The sequence below is a fragment of the Zophobas morio genome, unplaced genomic scaffold (assembly GCF_036711695.1).
Source record: "Zophobas morio isolate AGI-343-1 ecotype UQ-CSIRO unplaced genomic scaffold, CSIRO_AGI_Zmor_V1 ptg000159l, whole genome shotgun sequence".
In the NCBI taxonomy this organism is placed as follows: domain Eukaryota; kingdom Metazoa; phylum Arthropoda; class Insecta; order Coleoptera; family Tenebrionidae; genus Zophobas; species Zophobas morio.
In genome coordinates, this window is record NW_026972263.1 from 72,356 (window position 1) to 94,662 (window position 22,307).

The 22,307-nt window shown below is 27.6% G+C and overlaps 1 protein-coding gene and 2 long non-coding RNA genes across 3 annotated transcripts; all 3 read left to right on the top strand.

Moving 5' to 3' along the window:
• The first annotated feature begins 498 nt into the window (after nt 1-498).
• LOC135145570 (uncharacterized) lies at nt 499-4,911 on the top strand. Its single transcript, XR_010283492.1, has 4 exons — nt 499-564; nt 878-982; nt 2,306-2,416; nt 4,803-4,911. It is a non-coding gene; the product is annotated as an uncharacterized LOC135145570 (long non-coding RNA).
• Nucleotides 4,912-13,005: 8,094 nt separating this feature from the next.
• On the top strand, nt 13,006-13,537 carry LOC135145569 (uncharacterized). Its single transcript, XR_010283491.1, has 3 exons — nt 13,006-13,096; nt 13,210-13,370; nt 13,436-13,537. It is a non-coding gene; the product is annotated as an uncharacterized LOC135145569 (long non-coding RNA).
• Nucleotides 13,538-16,000: 2,463 nt separating this feature from the next.
• Nucleotides 16,001-19,767, top strand: LOC135145571 (uncharacterized). The gene is made up of 16 exons (XM_064077684.1): nt 16,001-16,118; nt 16,177-16,344; nt 16,400-16,812; nt 16,863-17,022; nt 17,084-17,230; nt 17,282-17,365; nt 17,577-17,697; nt 17,750-17,808; nt 17,867-18,053; nt 18,107-18,174; nt 18,227-18,433; nt 18,491-18,696; nt 18,755-18,981; nt 19,033-19,118; nt 19,170-19,234; nt 19,280-19,767. Exons 2-16 carry the CDS (start codon nt 16,233-16,235, stop codon nt 19,739-19,741), a joined length of 2,604 nt encoding a protein of 867 aa, XP_063933754.1. The 5' UTR covers nt 16,001-16,118; nt 16,177-16,232; the 3' UTR covers nt 19,742-19,767.
• The last annotated feature ends 2,540 nt before the right edge of the window (nt 19,768-22,307 follow it).

Genomic DNA, 22,307 nt, shown 5'->3' on the forward strand with positions numbered 1-22,307 from the left:
GGTTTGTGTAGGCGGGTCCATTAATAGTTCACGTGTAGTTTACTATTTTCTTGTGCTTGCACATGACCAAAACCAGAATTTTACTAATTACTTTTTTATTCTATTCTCTTTAGACTTTTATAAATAAACAAATTAGCGGTGTGGGGTTTTTAAAAGAAGATAGAGTTATTATTAGTAAACCAATCAGTTTCCTTATTAAGTATTATCATTAGAATGAAGGGGCTTTTCCCTATAAAAACGTACGATAACTTTTTGGCCTTTCCCTTTAGAAAAAATATATATGTTTGCAGTTTCTTTTTTTTTAAAAGAAACATTTATAATAGAATTTATGAGAGAAAAAACTAAAACTGAAGTTCCTACAAACTTCTCGAAGTTCTTATTTATTTTATTATTATAAGTGTTGTTATTATTACTAAATGTTTTAGTGACACACATAATAAAGTTGAAAAAAAAGAAGAGAAAAATATTATTAATGAAAACATTATAGAAACTTTAAATAAACTTAAACAGTTATACCAACGAAGTGATAAGCAAAAGGAACTTAAAAACTCTTTACAGGAAGAAGTATTTATTTACTTTTATTATTATATTACATTTTCTAATGTTTTATATTAAAGTAACTATAAGAAAGAAACTATAAGTATATATAAATATAAATATATTACTTCGTATTCCTTTTACTTTTATTATTCTCTTGTTTTATATATTCCTTTATTTTATATTGTTTTTTTTTTATTATAGATTACATTTATTTTTTTATTTTCTTATTTTTAGAATATTTCCTTACAAATATTTTAATATATATTGTTAATTATTATTATTATAATTATCATTCATATTAATATACTGTTTTATTTATTAATAATTTTTAAAATAGCTCAAGTCTGTCCGCATGGAAATAACGTTAATGAAAGCTCCAACAGAAAATCCTTTGGAGTCTGTTTTAGTAAATACTGTGCCAATCAGGACTCTCCATTCTCATGTTTAATTAATTATTTTTATTATCAGCATTTATTATCGTTCCACTTTTATTATTTTTTTTTATTTTGAATAAATTTTATTTTCTTCCTATGTTTTATTATATTATTTTTCGCCTCAGTTTTTATTATCTTTTATATCATATTTATAAAATTTCTTTGTCCTTATTTCATATATATAAAATTTTTATAATCACTTTAAGTATGTAACTGTTTCATTTATATAAATATATATTAATTATTAGCTTTTATTTTTATTTTATTTTTTATAAAAATAATCTTTAAGTTATCTTTTTATGTTCTTCTTAACTTTTTTTATTTAGTATATATTTTTTTAATATTTTTATTAATATTTTATGTATTATACTTTTGATTATTTTAAGTTTTTAATAACTAATTCATATTATTATTTGTAGTTTACTTAATTTTTTTTATTAATAACATTAACTTTTAATTAAATTATAAAAATTTTCTTTTATATCTCTATTATTTTATTTTTATTACGGATAAAAAAAAATTTATTTTTTTAATATTATGTTTATTATTTTTTTACTTTTAAATACTTTTTATCATTTTTATGTATATCATGTTTACTTTATAATAATTTACTTTTTATCTTAATTGTTTTTTTGTTTTATATATGTATTATCGTTTGTTTTATTATTATTATAATGGTTTGTATTATTTACTATTCTTAAAGTTTTTTTAGTACACTGTGAATACTTTTTTTATTTTTTACTCATATTTATTTTATTTTTATATATATATAGTTTTTATACATAGAGAGTTTAGTTATAATATTAATATCATTATTATTTTTGCAAATATACCTTTTTTATATTTAATTTTTTAGTGAATTCTTTTTAATATATATAATTTATGCAATATTTTTTATTATAGTTCATAATAATAGTCATGTTTACTATTTTTATAAAGTTTTTGATATTTTGAGTTACTTTTTTATTTTTTTATTGTCTTATATTCTATCTTTTACATTTTCTAATAAAATTTATTTATATATTATTTTTTATAATTTTCTATATTTCCACTTTTATCATTTTTTTACGTTTTTATTTATTACTAAATATTTTTATTTATTGTTATTACATTTATTATATATATCTTTTTCATTTATTTTTATTATTGCTATTTTTGCGTAACTATTACTTAAATATATATAATATATTATTATTTTACGTATTATTTTAGTTTAACGTTTTTCTATTTTCCCTTACTGTTATTTTCACTATATGTTCATATCTTTATCTATATTTCTTTTTTTTCTTTTTATGATATTTTAAGAAAATTTTTTAAATTTATATAATTAGTTACTTTATTCTCAATATTTGGTGCAAAACTTAAATTCTGTGAAAGAAAATATTCAAAGAGAGCTTGATTTTTATCAACTTTTGGAAAAATTATTTGCTGAGCAACACGAGGTTGTAAAATCTTCATCATATACATTGAATCTACAATCTATACTTTTAATAATTATTATTATTTAAGATATATATAGTTATAGTATTTTGAACATTTGGTTGAATATATAAAAGTACTATTATATTTTTATGAAAACTTAAGAAATTTTCTACTTGGCATATAGCGAAAAAAGACCTACACCCAGCATATGGGGTCTATTGATAGAATTTTAGTTAAAATGATTCAAAAATATTATTGCATGAATTTCCTATTTCTGGGTCGTTACGAATATTTAATTGTTTATTTACCAAAAGTATCAAATTTTTAATAACAAAAATTCATAAATTTATTCTTATAATTTCTCAATTTGGGCCGAATTTATAATTTTCATATGGAAGTACTATAATATAATGAAATTTAAAGTTTTTAATTTTTTAAAATGAAGTTATAGTCAAAATAAAAGTAGTAAAGCATTTTTTTAATAATTAAAAATTTACATAAAAAAGTAAAATGCTTTGAAGATTATAAAAGTATGTAAAATCTGTTATTAACAATAAAAAAATAAATATTTATGTATAACAAAAAACCAAAAATAAATGTTTATTTATAATTTTATACTATTTTTTTAAAAAAGAAAATAAAGAATAGTTTATGAATAGCGTAACTTTTACTAATACCAAAGAACACTATCTTATTAATAACATATCTATGCTGAGAAAATAAAAACTACGAAAAAAATGGAAAACTTTAATTTTTCTCCTTACCATATGCCTTGCAAAAGCGCCTCTTTGATGTGTATTTAAGCTAAATTTTAATAGCTGATGCTATAGTACTTAGCTCTTACTTGGGTGCGTATGGTTGCACAGCTGAGCTCGTCCCATAAAGAAATGAAACAAGAAAAGTAAATAGAACAAATTAATATTTAATAACATTCAAGAATTTATAGAAGTGCTTTGAAGAATATATAAAGAGTTTATAAGTAATATCTTTTCATTTGTTATGTTTTTTATGAAAAAATAAAGGTTAATAAAAAAGTAAAAGTTGTCTAATTTATAGTACAATTCGGATAATAAACGTCGAAAAATGTCGAAACACATATTTTAACTTAAAGTAAAAGGAAACAGATAATTATTTTTAAAAAAAAATTGTAGTGAATTTTTATTTATGTTAAAGTAAATAAAATTTATAAGAACTTTTCTTTTAAATAAAGAGAAAAATATAAAAATGTTTTGTTTATTTTGAATAAATATTTTTAATGTAATAGCAACAATAAAAAATGAATTGTTATAAATAACGAGAAATATATATAAATATATCTAAGTAAAAAAGGGATTATAATAAGTAATAAAGAGAACTTAAAAGTAGCATAAATGTATCAGTAAAATTAAATATAAAAATATCGGGGTTGTTTTTTATAAATTTTTTATATAAACAATAAAAGTTAGTCATTTATTAATTTGCATAACAAGGATTACAATTTTTATAATTTTATTTCTAACAGTTTTTAATCATTCATCATTTATTTTTCATAGTCATAAAGTTTTTTGTTATATATTTGTTAAAGTATATTTATCATATAAAAACTAACAAATAATTGTTATAATAACTGAATTAAAAATATAAATGAACAAATAACACCACTATTTATTATTTTATAATAATTTAAAATATCTTATAATATTTTCATTTAAATATTTTTATAAAAACTTCTAAGTAATAAAAACTAATGTTTTTTTTGTTTAATTACATATTTTTCATTATTTATGTACAAAAGAATTTTTAATAATAAAGAAAATTTGATAAACTGAAATTATACATATTAGTTTTACTTTTTCATGATTGGTCACAGCTTAGCCATAGCGGTAGGACTGATCCATCTCTTTTTTTTATATTTAATAATGTATTAATGCGATTATAGTTTTTGTATATTTTATTTAAAAACTATAAAAAGTTTAGTAACAAAATCTTTTTTCATTATTATATAAATAATAAATTGTATATTTTATAATATTTATTAAAAGTTTTGTGACGATTTCTTTTATTATAATTAACTAATTTTTTTTTGTTTATATAAATTCATGCATTTTATAGTTTTATATTAAAAGTTTTATTGCAAAAACTTTTAATGTTAATAGGAAATTCATAAATGAAACTATATACATAAAAATAATCACTAATATTCCTTTGAGTCATATTTATAATTAATTTTTTTTAAAACAATATGTTTTTTATAAATATAATAAATATGAAATTTTCTCTTAACAATTGGAAACTTTATTTAAGAAATTTTAAATTCTGTATTATTAGTAATAAATAAGAAATATTAATTATAGTTTATTGTTCAAAAAATTTCTTTATAGGTTTTTAGTATATTTTAGTAAAAACTATTATCATTTTTTGCGTTAGAAACTTTTGAGCAGACATCCCGCCAATCGGATGGTCAGTGCTGGTTTAGTGGTTCTCAATAAAAATGAGCAGAAAAAACTATTTTATGTGAATGAAGTGAAGCCGAAGTTATCAGGCATTTCTTTTCATAATTTTTTGAGTACGTCTCATTATTATTTTTTACTAAACTTAGAAAATTCACAAGTACGATCGGCCGAAGGAAGTTGCAGGGAATTACTTAATTCGATAGATAACTTGCATGTATTACCAATATTACTGTTATTACTATTATTATTGTTTTAAATATTATTATTAGAAGCAAATATCTCAACTTAAGGAAGAACTTTCCTCTTTCGACCATTCACACTTTGATAAAGTAAGAAGCTCGTATATATTTATAGAAATATACACAATTTGTAAAAAAATGAAAAACTTATTATAACTATTTTTGAAGAACTCATGCAATTTTGAAGTAAACTTTTTAGATACCGAAATAGAAAATATTCAAGACGCTGAAGTAGTTGAGGTTTTTTATTTTTCATTAAAAGTTTATATTATTATATGAGGTATAATATTTTTCAGGCTATAAAGCTGTTAAAGGAAGCGCAAGAAACTTTACAAACAAAGAAAAATGTATTATTATCACTGTTATTATTATTATGATTATTATTATTATTATTATTTTTTAAGGGTGAAGGAGTTTTACGCACTGAACTTCATCATATTATTGAGTCGTTTAATAGTTACGCCCAGCAGAACACTCGCTTAGTAGCATTATAATTTATATATATATCACTCATCAACATATTTTTATCAAAGCATATTATATAACTTATGTTATTATTAATAATAAAGGCCGAACAGTTATATAATAAAGACGAGAATTATAATTTACTTCTAGAACAGGTTTATATATATCTTGGTATATATATAATGTTACGCTCTACTAATCTTATGATATACCAATTTATAGCTAATACGCTCTACTAAATTGCAAGAAATTGCTGCTTATGAAAAAGAAACCTGCAACAAAAAGCTCCACCAGTTGACGGTTTTTTGTTATTTACTATATATTTATTTATCTATTGATTTATTATTATTATTAGAAAAGAATCTACACTGCTACTAATTATTTAAAGCTACTTGACGAGAGAACAAAAATGTCTACGAATTTTAATGTACTTTTTATTGTATTTATAACATTTACATATTAAAGTTTTCATATATAAGTGATTATCCCTTTTTGTAAGAAAAATTTATTCGGTCTTTCTTTGTTCGTTTATAGTTATTATTTTTTTTTAATTTTTTACTAATTCCAATTTTTCATTAGAATTATATAAAATTTAACGTATTTTTAAATCATTGACTTTTTCCTGTCTGTGACAATAAATAGGATGCCAACATTATAATTTTATTTCTTTGAGTTGACTTATTCTTATTGGTTTCTTGTTAGTAAGAAATTTTTACTGGAAATATATTATTGACTCCTCACGATAGTGTGAAATATATACCTTTTCTTTTTGGTTTAGTTGATTTATAAAATATTTTTACTAAAAATTATGATTAACTTCCAACACTAAAACTATAATTGGTAATGAAAATTTTTTTCTCTGAAGATTTATCCATTAACTCTTTTACACTTGAACTATGATTTATGTCGATTTTTATTGGTTTATTTGGATTTATTACTGAAGTATTATATTTCCATGTAAATAAAGAATTTATACTTTTTTACTGGTTTACTCGTAAGTGGATATATATTTTCTGAATAATAATTTTTTTTTGGGTGCAAAAAATTGAATTTTTTAACATAAACGTAGTTATATTATTGTTAGTGTTATCATTATTATTAAATACTATTAAGCTTGCCTTGGAAACTGAACTTAATTTAAATATTCAAGCCATTGAAGTATTAAAAAGAAAAATATCAGACTACACACAATTTAGTAGCGAACTAAAAGGATTGGTAGAAAAAATATCAAAAATTCACGATCTGGTTATTATTATATTACAATAAAATATAGCTAATAAGAAATATTATAAGTTTTACTTTATATTATTTTTTACAAAATAGACTTGTTATATTGTCTAAAAACTTTTAGAAAAACTTTATTAATTGTAACAGACTTTTATTATTATTTTTAACTTTTTCAATAGATTCTTAAAGATTATAAAAATAAGACTATTGCGCTAGAAGAGGAGCTGGTTTTGCATAACAGCATTAAAGTTATATTATTCTTTTTCTTATTACTTTATTATTATTATTTACTATATATTCGTATTATTCGCATCTCTTTACTATTTGAAGGTTGTTTACTCTACAGTTCAATAATTATTATGATCGTAACAACCAATAAAAACCTTTTAGAAAGCAGTTTTTTTACTGAACCGAGAAATTGCTGAACTCAAAACTTCGGGACTTCCCGAAGACGATGAATCATTGGTTTAATTTTATTTGTACTAAAAAGTTTTTGTAAAAAAAATAATTTCGTTAAATATATTTTGATGAAAACATTTTGTTCTTTATTTTTTGTATATTTATATATTTTTTATTTTTATATGAATAAATACTATTTTGTTGTATTTATTATATATAACCATTTTTAATGAAATACTTAAATTTTATTATAACAATTCATAATAATCATTAATTATTAGATGATTCTCAAGTAAAAAAGTGAGCCATACTTTTTTTATTAACTTTATTTTTTACTATTATAATGATAACTTTTTTTATAAAACTATTTTACTTTTTTAATTACATTAATTTTTCTTTATTTATTGTAAACAAATATTTATTTTTATTATATAAATATCATAATCTTTTTTTGAGTAAATATTCAAGTATTTATTTGTTACTACTATTATGAATATTATAATAATTACTATTATTATTTTATTATTTCCAAATCAACTTTGCTGCCTCTTTAAATTTTGATATATATAATAAATATAATGAAACATATTTTTATATAAAAGTTTATAAAAGTAATAAAGCTGTTTGTTACTATAATATTATCTTTACTATTTGTTAGCTATTTTATATAATTTTTTGTTCTTATTAAACCTTTAATTAAAATTTATTGTTACAATTTTTCAAGTTTAGTAAAGTTATAAACTTTTATCAATATTACTTAATATAACTTTACTAAACTCTAATAATTATCTTTTTTTAATTTATTTTTATGTATAACTCACATAAAACTACTTTATATATCCCTTTTTATTATATTCTTATATACTTTCAATTTAGATATTATAATTTTTTATGTAAATCTCTTTACGTTAATTATCATCCTTTTATTTACTATATTAATAAACGCCTATTTATATTTGAAAAATTTTTAAATATATTTACCCTTTTTCATATAGTTTATTACTTATAATGTTATATAGTTTTATATATTATGAGTTTCATTATTATTAAAAAAGCTACTTTTTTTATAGGAAGAAGAAGTAAAGATGTATAGAGATTTAGTGAGCTGTTCTCTATGCAAAAGTCGCAGGAAAAGTGCTGTTCTTACTAAATGTTTTCACGTGTTCTGCTCGAGTTGTATAAAAGTGAGCCTGAATTTTTACTTGCATATAAAGAAATCTATATAAAAGTTTTTGTTTACTAGTAAGAAAATTGTAAAACTTAAAATAAAGTTGAGTTTGTATATAAAATAAAAAAAGTATATAAAAACTGGAAAATTTTTTATTTTTAAGTAAACAGAAAAAGGAAAAAAAGTTGGATAGCTTAAATCTTTATTAGTACAAAAAGTATATAGAAAATTTATTTTTTTAAGTAAAAAAGCATAAAATAAAATTATTAACCGAAAAAAAAATTTTTTTTTCAAAATGAATATATAAGTTTTATTATATAAATAAAATATATATATAACAAAATTATGTTTGGTTACAAGTAAATAATAAGCGGAATACAAAAATTATTTTTGTATATTATATAAATAAATAAGTTAATTTCTTTTATGAAACGATAAAATAAAAAAAGTTAAGTTTTATATTTAAAGAATATTATTTACTATAAATAATATTAAACTTTCTATTAATGAGACTTAGAAAAAATTTTTATCAATTTATAAATTTTAAAAAAAAATTGATTTATTTTTATAATATATAAAGAAGGTAAAGATTATAATATAAATAATAGTAAAACTTATTACTATAAAAGAAGCTTAAAGTTCAATAAAAGTTTTACTCTTTTCAGAGATATAAACATTAATTGAATAGTTATAAATTATATATAAAAATGTTATTATTTAATATATTTAATAGTAAAGTTTATTATAATATCTGAAAGTTTATAATTAAAATGGTATTAAATATATGATAAAGTTAATAATTTAATATAAATAATAGAAAATTTCTTATTAATAATCAAACTTAATTATATACATTGAGAAATAGTATTTTCAAACTGTATAGTTGAAAAACTGAGTTACTAGTTTGAAAGTAACTTTGTAATATTAATAAGTAAATTTATATTTATAATAATAGTTCAAAGGAAATTAAAAAATTGTTTAAAATGTTTTTGTTTTATTAAAAATGTTGAGGAAATTTAAAAGTTGACTGTCTAAATTTTAATGAAAATAGCAAACTTTTCAGTATTAAATTACCTCATGAAATTATTTTATATGATAACAACTTTTTAATTAATAAAAAAAGTTATGAAACTGTTTAATAACTTGAAAATAATTAATCCATTATTACTAGAATAATGATAATAATAACATTGTTATTATGAGTTGAAGAACAGTATAAAATTTCAGTAAAGCTTATCAAAAGTATTATTATATTTTATAAAGTAATAAAAAAGGATACCCAAGTTATACTTATAGGAAGTAATACTTACGAAAAATATTAAAATAAAAATTATAGTTATAATCATTTATAACTTATTTTTTTTAATGATTAAGTTGAAGTAAACACATACTATGAACTTTTGAAAATATTTAACCGAAATATTTTACCGACATCTTATTTAATATAAAGTTTTTATATATGCAAAGTAATATAATAATAATTATAGTTATAAGTACTTTCATTATAAAGTTATTATTGTATATAAAAAAATATTACTAACTTTAAATATATATGCTTTTAAGTTATAAGTATTCTCACTTTAAAATCCTTATTGCGTTTATGAAATTATTACATTCTTAAAAACATACGAAGTTACAACTATTTTTAATGAAAAGTTATTGTTGTGTTCATAAAAATAAAAATAGTATGAAGTTATTAATATTTTCTACATAAAGTCATTATTTTAAATAGTATAAAGTTATCACATATATTTATCATATTAAAAAATTATTTATATATATAAAGGAATTATTGGAAACTCACCGTAATCGCTGCCCCGATTGTTCAGAACAGTTTGGCTTCAACGATTTTCATTCCTTTTATTTTTAATAAAAAATAAATAAAAAATGTTTATATTCCATAAAATTACTATAAATTGTATGAAAGCTACTTTAGAAATTTTGTAAAACGTACACAAAAAACTTTTGGATTATTAAAAGTTAATTAGAAAAAAGTTACTGCCTATAACTAAGTTTAATTATAAAACGTTAAAAAAATTCGTAAAAAATGTATTTATTAGAAAAGGTTTCAACTATTTGCAATCTGTAAAAAACTAATTTGTAAGCATACGAAAAAAGCAATTTTTAATCGTGGAAGGATTGAAGGATAATATTATTCTTTGATAACTTTCAAAGCTCACATACTTCGAACTAAACTTGTAGATCTTTTAGAAAAAACTTGTTAAAACAAAAATGCGAGAGTACAATTTTATTTATTCGGTATCAAGTAGTTTATCAAAGAAGTTTCGAATTTGACTCTTAAGAATTGCTCTTATTCGTAGATCCCCTATCGTGACTTGTATCACTATGCGCCCATCATGATGGAGTTTTATATATATATGCCTCCCTTGGAGCGAGGAAGCCCTCATGAATTACTAAAAAAGAGACGGTGGCGAAGTGTTTTAATTAACATGGAAATTTGAAGGCCTTAGCTAAAGTTAATCACAGTAAACTTTTATAATTGGTGCACATATATATCTAACGTGCTCCATCGATGTTAAAGTGTAAGTTCATAGTAGCTTGATTATAGTTTTCTTTTCTCCATCAAAGCTTTGAGTCTGCAAGACTAATAAACACTTTGAAAGTGCAGCGTTTATTTCTTCCATGTGACCTTCGCTACTACGTAGCCCACGGACGGATGCATGTCAGTTCAACGGGATGGCTTCGAAACACTGGGGTACTATGGAGGCATGTAGTGTTCTTATTTAATAAAAACTTTCATACTCTCTGCTGTGTTAATAAACAAAAGATGGAGGATTTCGAGGATAAGGATTTTGCTGTATCAGTTGCTTATGGGTTAAGCGTTTGTTGAAATTGGCCAGCACTGCTAAGAACGATGATTAGAGAGGAGACTTTGCAAAGGTCTCGCAGCGCGCGCATACAGAAAAGTTTGTGCCGGTCGAACTTGTATACTTTTGTAAGGGATTAATTAAGCCCAACTCTCGGGCATCCTTTTTCGGCGTTGCGGTATTCAACGATGCCCCCCTGCCAAATTCTCTCAAGTGTTTACTTATGTAAAAAAAGACGGTTTAAAGATGCTAATTATGCACTTTGTCAAATGAAGGGGTTGCTGTGTCCTTGAAATTGTAATTCTGGCAGGAAAACATGAGCGTCGACGACTTCGAACAAATGCTCGACTGCTGAGCAAGAGGCTGATTAACAATACGGCAGACAGACTGAGGGTACCATCTTCGTTTAACTTGTCAACAGTTATTAGCTAAATCTTGTAGCTTGTCTTATTTAAAGGACTCAAAAACAATAACAACTCCTAAGGGTACTCAATGACTCGCATACTCAAGGTCATGGGTTCGATTCTCACCGCCGCGAGTCTCTTTTTCGGAGTTAGGTAACTGCATCTTGAAATCTGTTATATTAGTCAAGTAATTGTGATTTATAACCTTTGATATACGCGTAACCGTATAATTAAAGCATTTTATTAACAGTAAAAAGCAAAACAACTCTTAAATTGAACTGCTTCGACATATGCTATTCGCACGTTAGCGTTAACATCTAATAATGTTCATAGCTTCCAACCTATGCTCCTTATGTCTTTCTTGGTTATTATAATCCCAGTATTTCTAATGGCTTCTTGTTAAATCGACTGGAAGAGAAGTGTAGATATTTCTTCCCTGTATATCACTTAAATCTGCCAGTAAACCTTACTAAACTATTCTAAAAGCTTATCAGTCCACTTATCACCCTCAGAATCCCGGATAATAGTAAGTTTGCTATTAATGACATGAAAAAGTACTTATCCTACTAACTTATATACTTAATTGATAGCTTTAATAGTTTACAACTGCGTTTGAATAATAAACTATCAGAAATGAAGTGAACAAAACACTAACAACGTTGGTAATTTTTAAGAAAGGTTAAGGATGTCACAACTTTCTCCATGAATTAAATTAAACCGAGTTATACTTTGCAAAACGCTCTCAACAGCACCTTCAAAGATTTCGACTATGGCGATATTGATAGGTAGTACGGAGCTGCAATTACTTATTATCTGTATTCTTGTGGGTAGGAAAATAAAACTTGCAAAATTAAGTGGTATAACCATCTATCTGAGGTAATTAACTCTCTTACTACTCAGCTACCTTTTCTATAGAAAATCTGAAAGCTTCTATGTGTATTTAAAGCTTTGTGTAATGTTTGTAAGCTACTTTTAAAAATTCAAAAATTTAAAATATCAAAACCTTATGAGGCGCCTAAATAAATAAAAAATCTTGTTTTCTATCACTCCGCGGTAAAAAGGAAAATACCGCATTCTACGCTCAGTCCTTATAGGTTGTTTAGCACATAATTTGGTATTTTCCGTCCTCTAAGGGTCGGAGTACAAATGCCCTGAAAACTGCTAAAACCATCACCAGAGGAGGTAAGCCCCAAGACCTGGAACTACCGGCTTGACCTCGTTGGCTATCATCTTTCAGCTTTAGTGCAGGGCTAGTCACTTTTAGGTCTTAGAGGCCTATGTATATATCTTACATCTAAGGCTGTTTTTAATGCCAGGTTTATTTTAATTTTGTTGTAGTTACTACTGCCTATTTCCTCATTCAGCTCTTCTTAGTTTACTTCTCTATAGTACCCTGCGTTTTTCATCTATAAATTGATTGTGACTAGTTTTCACTTAAGCCTTAGAGGCCTATAAACGTTTATAATGCTTTAGTAGGTCCCTCGCTTGAGTATTTCAATGACAATGGTGATACTAGACCGCTAATTCGTCCTTTTAAGGTTGAGAACTAAGTTATATTAATGCTAACTCTTTGTTATTTTTTATTGTTCCACACAGAACTCAAATTTTTCTAAATGGATTTTCACGTTAAATACTTCTTTTTTATAATAAGGGATAAAAAGGTCCATTTAGCTCTTCCGTCAATAAAGGAAAAAGGCATACATGTACGGTTTTTATGTATTTCCTTTAGTGTTAATATCTGTCAGGTGCAGTTCCCTGAGATTAAACTATAGCGCTCGCAAGCGAAATAAAAGTTGAAGTTTGCTCTTTTCGGTAGGGATAATTCTTAAACTTTTTACTTAGACGAATCTTAGCTTTGTAACTATAAATGCAAATAGTTTAAACTCCTAAACCAAGGGGAACTACAAATGTATGTATGCCTTCTACCATCCTTAAAGTTTATAAAGCGCCCCGAACATTCTAAACCCTAGTACATCAAGAATGTTCTCGAATAATAGGAAAAATGTTAATACAATAAATCTCAACCAAAATACTTCTTTTTAGTATATTTTGTCTTCTTCTCTCAGTCGCTTCGTAGTTGGAAACAATTAATTCAAGTTCCTTCATTCGAAAATACTTCGCGTGCATCTTCATAATTAGTTAAAACCCTTTTCAATAAAAGAACTACCTAGGATGGCGCCTTCTACGTAAGTCATGAAAACATTCACGGAGCAAACTTAATTCTTCAATAAGTTCCTTTTTTTCTTCTACTTTCCAATTATTTTATTTTCTCTTTTAAGCTCTTGGTTATAAGTTCTTTTCTCGACTGTGCACATAGTTTTTTATTGTGCAATAACTCCACCTATGTTCTCTAAGCTCTAATAGTTTCCTCTACGCTATTTATCCTCTTAGTTTTTGGAGTTTATGTGTGGGCTTACTATCTTCAAAGAACTCCGCAGGCTTAGGATTTTTACTCTAGACATATTTGACAACTTTTCAAATAAAAAAATTGATAGTTTATTTGGTTCCGCTTGTTTTGCTTTATTTATAGTGTTAATAGAATGTTAATTTCATAAACGAAATACGGGTAAAAAACAAAAGAGTACCAATAGGGAGGGAAATATATCCATTTATTTAGTTGTTTACTTACATACTATGCACACACGTGTAGAAGTATTCTGCTTTTAATACTTTTTTCTTCGCTCAACATGAAATTATAATGTAACTGCTTGTAAACGCTTTATTTAGTTTAGATCAAGGATAATTAAAATGTTTTTTATGCCCCCGCTTCCTTTGTCGTCGAGGCGTTGTTAAGTATGTACGATAGACGTAACTCTAAATTTTTACTGTAAGATATAAAAATGGCGTCACTAGGGAATTAAGGAAACAAAACGAAATGACTTTATTATATCTGCATAAGCTTGCACCAGAATAATGAAATTATTCTTTTGATAGGGAGTAGCTCCTGTTACCAGCAAAATCGCAAGGTTCTTTAAGATAGTAATTACCCATAATTAATTTCTTTCCCAGCAAGAGTGGAGTTAAGACACAATTTAAAAATCAAAGTTGTGCACAAAGAAAAAAACTTAGAAAAGATTTTAGCAAGACGCCCTATTACGGAGGAGACCGCGGTGTCTGACCCTTATTTTTAGGAAGTAAAGCCTTATTAAATAATTGAATATCTGTTCGAGTGCTAACAAATGCAATATTGTTGTTTCTACAATAGTTACCGGTTAAACAATGTCTCTTAGTTCTACTCTATTGGAGTTAATTTTCATATGCCCTTATATCGCTCGGTCTGGGCATAAGATTGGTTGTTATTACATACCCTTTTTTAAGCTTCAACTGCGTTGAATGCAAAGCTAGAGAAAGGTTTAACTTGCCGGGACCAAACATTTTCAAAGGATGGTTTCTGTCATAATACTAATAAAAGTTGTTTTGTTTTTCTCTGTATTTAGGCTGTCAAAGTTGCGAAAAGCAAAATATTAAAAACATCTACAATAACCGTACTTAAAATTTTTTTACTTAGAACCTATGTATGAGGCGTTAAAACGGTTAGTTTAATTGAAGTAAAAGTTATAAGAAATTTTAACGGTTTTATTATCCTTTAAATTAATATCTGGCCTAAAAAAATGACAATGTACTTATAAACTTGCATTGACAATAAGACTCTTACATCTAAAAGTACGTCTAAAGCTCACAAACACCTATATATTATAATAAAAAAAATAAATGTGGTATCATATTACGCGTTTTTATCTTTTTACAATTTTGTTATAAGGCGTGGAAAATCCAGAGCACTGCACCAGCTGAAAACATTATGACTGAGCTCGTCCCATTTTAGTTTCACGAGATTTTTTCTTTGTAGATAAAGTTAATTTTGATGCTCAAATTGGACATTGATTCGTTCCTTGTAATTTGTGTGTAATTGGTTTGAAAAAAAGTGTTTTAGCTTGCTAGGGTTTAAGCTTTCAGACAGCCAATTGCTAGACTAATTAAGGTTATGGTTTTCTGGAATTCGTACTGCCAATAACGTCCCAATTTTTAAAGAAGACTTTATCACTAAATGCTAATAGGAACCGGTAACCCTGCACAAAATTTACCTTAAATACAGAAGTAATCATAGAATTATTAATTCTAATATGATAGTCGTTTAATATCTTCCTGCTTAATCTACGCCTTTCACCTACATTAAATAATATGTACAAAATTTTAAAAATTTAAATAGAAATTATTAAAAAAAACTTTTGTTCTAGTGACTTTAGCTTTAAGGATAACATTATATCACCACATTACTTGCATTTACTACATTTATCAATAAAACTACTGGTCCTTAACGAGCAAGTCAGAAATAAGTATCAGGAGATTAATCTCATCTCCGGGCTGGTGTAAAACTTTTTCTGTCTTAAAGAAGTGCATTGTGTTCAGATTATACCGGCTGTATAATGCGGTTGATAGGAGTTTTTACTCTAACTATTATATATAATAGCTTTAGGGTTACCACTTCTTCTGCAAGCTTTAATGTTATTAACGAAGCGCTTCCCAAGTTTAATTATTCCTATTCTTTTGATAATGGGGAAGGTTAATGTCTTTTAGCTTTTTTTGCTGGTTATAAATCTTTCAGTTTTATTTTTTGTAGATGTAATTCATGACTCGTTCCCTAGGAAAAACAGACTTAGTTACATAGGACTGTCTATGTGGAATTCTAGAGGGATTTCTTTGGAAAGGGCAATACAAGCTATGCTCGGGGATGACAATGCTTTTTACGAGTCGCCCTTATTTACCAAGTTAAAGCATCTTTGCATGGGTAAGATTAATTTCGCTATAATTTTTATATAAATGATGCAATTTTTTAAAAAAAGGATCAATAAATCAGATAAAGGAAGTTATTTACTCCACTTCTGGACATTGGACTAAAGATGGCTTAGACAAGTTCTTTAGGCAATTTGAAACAGAGTTAAAAACCTCCAAATTTATTAGTCTTCAGAAAGAGTGTGTTAACTACTGCTTCTGCATTTCAGACACTGTTGAAAGTCAACAAGCCTGTGTTCAAAGAAAAAATTTCCTCACTTGCGCCTTAACTTTTGCTAAACATAAAATTGATAATTTGGTGTCCTTACACTTAAAAAAACATACCCAGTCTCCTGACGCTTTACTTACCTACTTGAAGAATTGGAGTGATGACGTGGAGTTAAATAGTACCATATATTCCACTATTGTTGACTCTTTGGCGATATATAGATATGGGCCAAATACTCTAACCTTGTCGTCCGAGGTTTAGCTCTTACCTTTACTTGATACCTTAAAGGATTATTTTTCAAAAAGGCGTTAGATCGAGCAGTAGATCTAAATATTCTTAAGGCGTACTCCAGCATACTCAAGAGAAAGCAAGGTGATTTTCAAAACATCTCTGAAGAAGTTATAGAGTTTCTTTCCAAAACTCATAATTGTAGTTATAGTGACCATGGAGAATTTATAACACCAGGTAGGCGATACTAAAACAGTTAAATCTTATATAAGATTGAGTTTATAGCCGTTTTTTCTAGGGTATATCTTGCCTGAACACATTATTAGTTACCAAATTCGAAGAAAAACAGCCCAACCTACTGCAGGAGACTATGGAAATTTGGAGTACAGCTTCGTTAAATTTAGTAATGAAGCGTTTAACAATTCCTTCATTCTTGTGTTTTCTGGTATTATATCGTCTTTAAGTCTGGGAAGGCCCATAACTTTATTTATTTGAGGGCTGGGCGATGAAAGTACAAGGATTTATAAGTTGACCGAACAGAACGAAAGCCAGTTTTATGGCCTTTTTCCCGCTGAGCAAGGTAATTGCAATAGAATCCAGAATCACTTGAAGGCTGCAATAGGAAAAAATAGTGGATGGGTAACACTTGCAAGTAGCGCAGTGGTGTTAACTGCTTTTTTGTTGGTTGGATTTTTGGTTTACAACATTTCACTAGCGAACTGTAAAAGTTCAAGAAAAGTTTTTTTAGGTGAACAAACTTCGCTGCTGCTTTATTTTTACACCACGTCTAGGTGTTCGTGGATGCTCTTCTACTTATAAAACTTTCTCTCCGCCAAAAACGATTGTGGACCACCGAAGTCTTCCTATAGTTGCTTTAATATTCCCGAACTACAAGGATGTTAGAATCGAGAAGTACACCATCTTTTCTTCACTTTTTAAACCATTTTGATTGCGGTCGTACCAGACGTGATTACTACTTGCAACTTCTCCGGAATCTCACTCGTAACCAGCCCAAGTTAATATGTGCGCAATTTTAAGTGGAACTTATGTTATTTGCTATAAAGCATTAATTTATCACTAGCTGAGTTCCATGATTTCGATAAACTTAAGTCTTATGGAATGATTTCTTCCGACGACGGAAGTTTTTATACAGAAATCTTAACGTTGAAAGATTTAAGTAACCCAGAAGGGCTTTTCATTTCTTACGCCACCGCCGCGGAAAGGGCTTACGTCTCTTCTATTAAACCACAAAAGTGGGCGCTCACTGGGTAGTTTCAGTGGGTTGTTTGGTTGGTTTACTCCTCCTTCCATACTTTTAAAGAGCAGCGTGGGCTCTTCTCATGGGCCTTCAGTTGGTTACAGTTTTAGGGGACTACTGCACTCGTAGAGGTCAGCCTACCTGTCTATACGCCCGTATTAAAGCTTCACAGCATGTATAAAGGTCTTTCTCATGACCAAACGGAAGTGCTTAACGGGGCCAGTGTGGTGACCACGGCCAACGCGCTCGTGTCCCTCATTACTACCGTCTTTCCTTTTGCCGTCTTCCAGTTTATAGCGCCTGTTTTCACGGCGTTGATGCCAACCACATGCTACTATGAGGCGGATATCCTCGGTCAAGTTGCTTATTGCATGTGGCCCTCTCATAAGTGTAATATGAATGTCTTTTGCTTTTGCTGGTTTCGTCAGCTGTTCTATTAATGTCCAGGCACGGAAATCAAATGCCCGTCGCAGGGCCCACTTTTTATGGGCTGGCAGATCTTTTTACACCCAATAATAATTCCGTATATGATTGGTCTGTCGGCGCTCTACTTCTTGTGTGACAGCGTGCTTGCCGGCAAGGAGAACTATGTTTATTTGAAAGCCGTATCGGCTGTTGTTATTTCTATAGTGCTCAATGCTCTTAGTAGAGGGGTATGTTTCTGACCTTAAGGGTTTTCCTTTTAACTTTAGGTCTTTTACGTATTTACAGAAAGGGTCGAGTGGGCAAACACATGTGGTGCCGTATCTTTCGGCTGGGTTATGCCTTATGGGGTGTGTGCTCCTTCTTTGGAAGAAAAACATCACCGCCTTCTTGTCTAAGAGTGCGCCGATGCACTCACCGGCTTCCCAAAAGGAGACTATTTTATATTTAATTTTGCTCATAATGGTCACCTACGTCTGGGTTGCCCTACAGAATTATTCAGCCATCTATTGGAGGTTACTTTTCACGAATAGCAAGTATTATTTGTATTATTAACAACAATGAAGAATGAATATGTTTGCATTTCTATCGATTGAAAATACCATGGCCCTGCCCAGCGTTTTCTCATTTTATCTATGCTACAAAAAGTTAGGTGAGTACATATTTATTTTTATAATTAGTATATAACAAAATTCTTAAAAAGTTCGTAGGATCTTTGTATATATTAAAGAAACATGGCCCAAGTTTTGGAAGCCTTTTAATAATGAAGTAATGTATAACAAACTGGCAGGTAGTGAGCTTAATAAATTGCAGGGCAAAAAGATTAGCGAAACGTGCCCTTTAAATGAAGATGGCATCTCCGCAGGAGGAATAGATATTGCGCACCGCCAAAAAATTGTTTCAGAAGATGGCTATTCCTATGAAGCGACTGATATTATGAAAGGAATAGGGTCGGGTGCGTTTGAAGTGCTTGTTTCCTCTATTAAGCTCAGCTTTTTTAATGGTTATGCAAGCCTCTGGTTGTTGCTTGGCAAACTTTTGGCTAACTTGCGTGCGCTGGCATTTTTCTATATGATAGTTAATTTTGAAATGGGGAAAGTTCTTTTATTGGCTACGGCCTTACGCCTACTGGTCAGCAAGTTGATTTTTATGGTCAGCAGCCTAAAGGCCTCATTTAAACACGATTATTTACAAAAAAAAATTTCTCTGGCGGTGGAAGTCACTTCTTTTATTTTATTGACAATTTCTATTTTAATGATCTATGTTACTAGTTAACTTGAAACCTGACAGTTTTTCCTTATTTAATAAAGGACTTTGTATTCATACCATAGTTTGAAATAGCAATTTGAATTATATATGTCTTATGGGTTAAGTTAGTAATGTATAATTTTGAGAGTTTCTCATGTTTATCGACTAGGGTCATTTTACAGCTTGTAAACAACTTCAGGTTTAGTCTACAAGTGGCGGCGAGATATTAAGTTTTTGATAAGTGGGTTTACGTAGGATTCGTTACAGACTTTAATTAAAGTTTATGGCAACATCGATAATAAATTAACACAAAACAATAAAAAAAAGAAGAAAGTAAAGAAAGTTGCTCAATTTAAAAACTTAACAACAAGGAATACTATTCGTCAAGAATCGTAATTGTATTTGTTAGATAATAAATCCCATAGAGCAATTAATTTTACCATCTAACTTTATAGTGATGATTAATCTTTGTTCTAAATTAAGCGCAATACTAATATGCATATCCTCAAACCCCTCATTAGGATTTAGTTTACTGTTTGCCACTTCTCCCAGCTCACGGGCTGTTATTATTGTGGGAACGTTTAGTTTATAATATTTTAACAATATTTAAATACGTTTCATATTGCAGTTAATATAATAGACAAGGAAACTGATGGGCCAAGAACTGATAGCATATTAGAAGTAATAAACTTTATCATGAAATATACGCAAACCACCTACCGATACACTAAACTACAGAAACTATACTTAAAAGATTAATTAAAAACATGAACTAATATTTCAAAAGAAAAACGGTTTTAAACATTTTGGCAAGGCCTATGTAAACCCAATATTTATTATATACAAATATGGTAATTACCGATTCGCACAACTTTAAACGGATCCGAATTAAATATGGTTTATTCAAATAATCATAAATCTAATCTAAACAAATATACATAAATGGTAATGCTCCTTTAACCTTTTATGAAGTATATGTTGCCCATAAGAAAAAAACTCCAGGTTTCCTTTTCTTTCAGTTGACGATGTCAATAAACTTCACTTAGTCCGTAGCTCTGGCGGTGGTTATGTATTTGTGCTCAGTTTGTGGGCTTCAGCCTTGAAAATTAAGTTGGTTTTTTTAATAAAATATATGTAAAGAATGAATAAACAGAATACAAGCCCCATGCCTCGAGTGCGAAGTAGTCAAGTCTGCACCTGACACGAAAGAGAAAGTAAGTTTAAATGAAAATTTGGGGCTTCTTAATATTAACGACATTCTGGAGACATTAAATTTTTGTTATAACTGCACGCATTATAATTGGTGCAATTCATCTGTTTAATGTAATAGATTCGAAAAAAACATTAGGTTAAGCAGCAAGTTAGACCACGATAATTTATACCTAGGTTATTGCTTAAGAGCGTTTTAAATAATGTACTGAATAAGTTTTGATCCTTAATAATTGATAGGTTTTTACCCTCTTTCGGGTATTGTCAACCGAATTTTAATACAAATTATATAGCCTAAACCGACTCCCCATAAGTTAAATGTAAGCCTCATTGTAAACCTCAATGATAATTTGGCACGACATGCGGCAAGAGCTTAAATTCACTTTAATTTGTATAAGTTTGCAAGGCGTCGCTCAGCCGGAAAGTTACAGGATTCTCTAGCCCCTATTGTTTGCAGGCCTTTCAATGATAGAGGATAACTCAAAATTGGAAAGTGTTTTAATGTCGAAATAAGGTGGCAATTTCCTTTTGCCTCTCTTATGGCAGTAAGTTTTAATAACTTTAGTACTATTTTGTTACGTTTAAAATAAAAATTGAGAAAGCTGGAGGTGTTTCTAGCCACTTAAAGTTTGTAATTATGTCTGAAGCTAAACGCTATAAAGAAGTTTCTCACACCTTTCGTATCCTGTAATTAACTACATTTAATAAAATCTTTCTTTTTTTTTTTTTTTTGCAGCTATTCTTTTGTAAAAACATCCGGCGCTCTAAGGTACCAAAAATATTTTTTGAAATTTTTGTGACCAATTTTTTTCCTGAAATACTCACCTCTTTGATTGAAGATTCGTAATACATGTGTTACCGCCTTCTAAGCACGCACAAATTTTGGCAAAGCCTGTAAAATTTTATAATATTTAAATTATAAGGCTATACACCCAGGATTAATTTTTGATTTAACTTAAGTTTCTAATAAATATAAGTTAGAGGAGTGTATTGATTTATTGTACTACGACTCCAGAAAAGAAGATTTTGAAGCTGATGACCTCTTCCAGTTACAAAGGCCTGCGCAAGAGCAACCGCGTGGGGCCTTACTGATACCGCTGTCAGCACTTTAGGCGCGCGCAGTTCTTCCTCTACTCCTGCTTTCTCACGTTGCTTTAAGTAAGGTGAGAGGCTATCTTACGAAACTCTATAAGTTCAGGACCTATTTACCACGTGTGAATGCTTAGAACACCCTTAAACTGCCCCTACCAACCCATCAAACTCCACTTCTAACTTGAATTCGAAGAGAGCTTAAGTCCTAATTTTGGCCAAAAAGATTTGAAAAGATTTGTAACAGTAGCAGCAAGCAATACTCGTCTAAAGGGTCCAGCAGCTGAAGGCCCCG

What these genes read in the sequence shown, in the direction of transcription:
- LOC135145571 (XM_064077684.1), top strand. Translation starts at nt 16,233, where the DNA reads ATGTGGAATTCTAGAGGGATTTCTTTGGAAAGGGCAATACAAGCTATG. An exon ending in GTTAAAGCATCTTTGCATGG is followed by an intron (nt 16,345 to 16,399) that starts GTAAGATTAATT and finishes TTTTAAAAAAAG; the next exon opens with GATCAATAAATCAGATAAAG. An exon ending in TAACCAGCCCAAGTTAATAT is followed by an intron (nt 17,809 to 17,866) that starts GTGCGCAATTTT and finishes ATTTATCACTAG; the next exon opens with CTGAGTTCCATGATTTCGAT.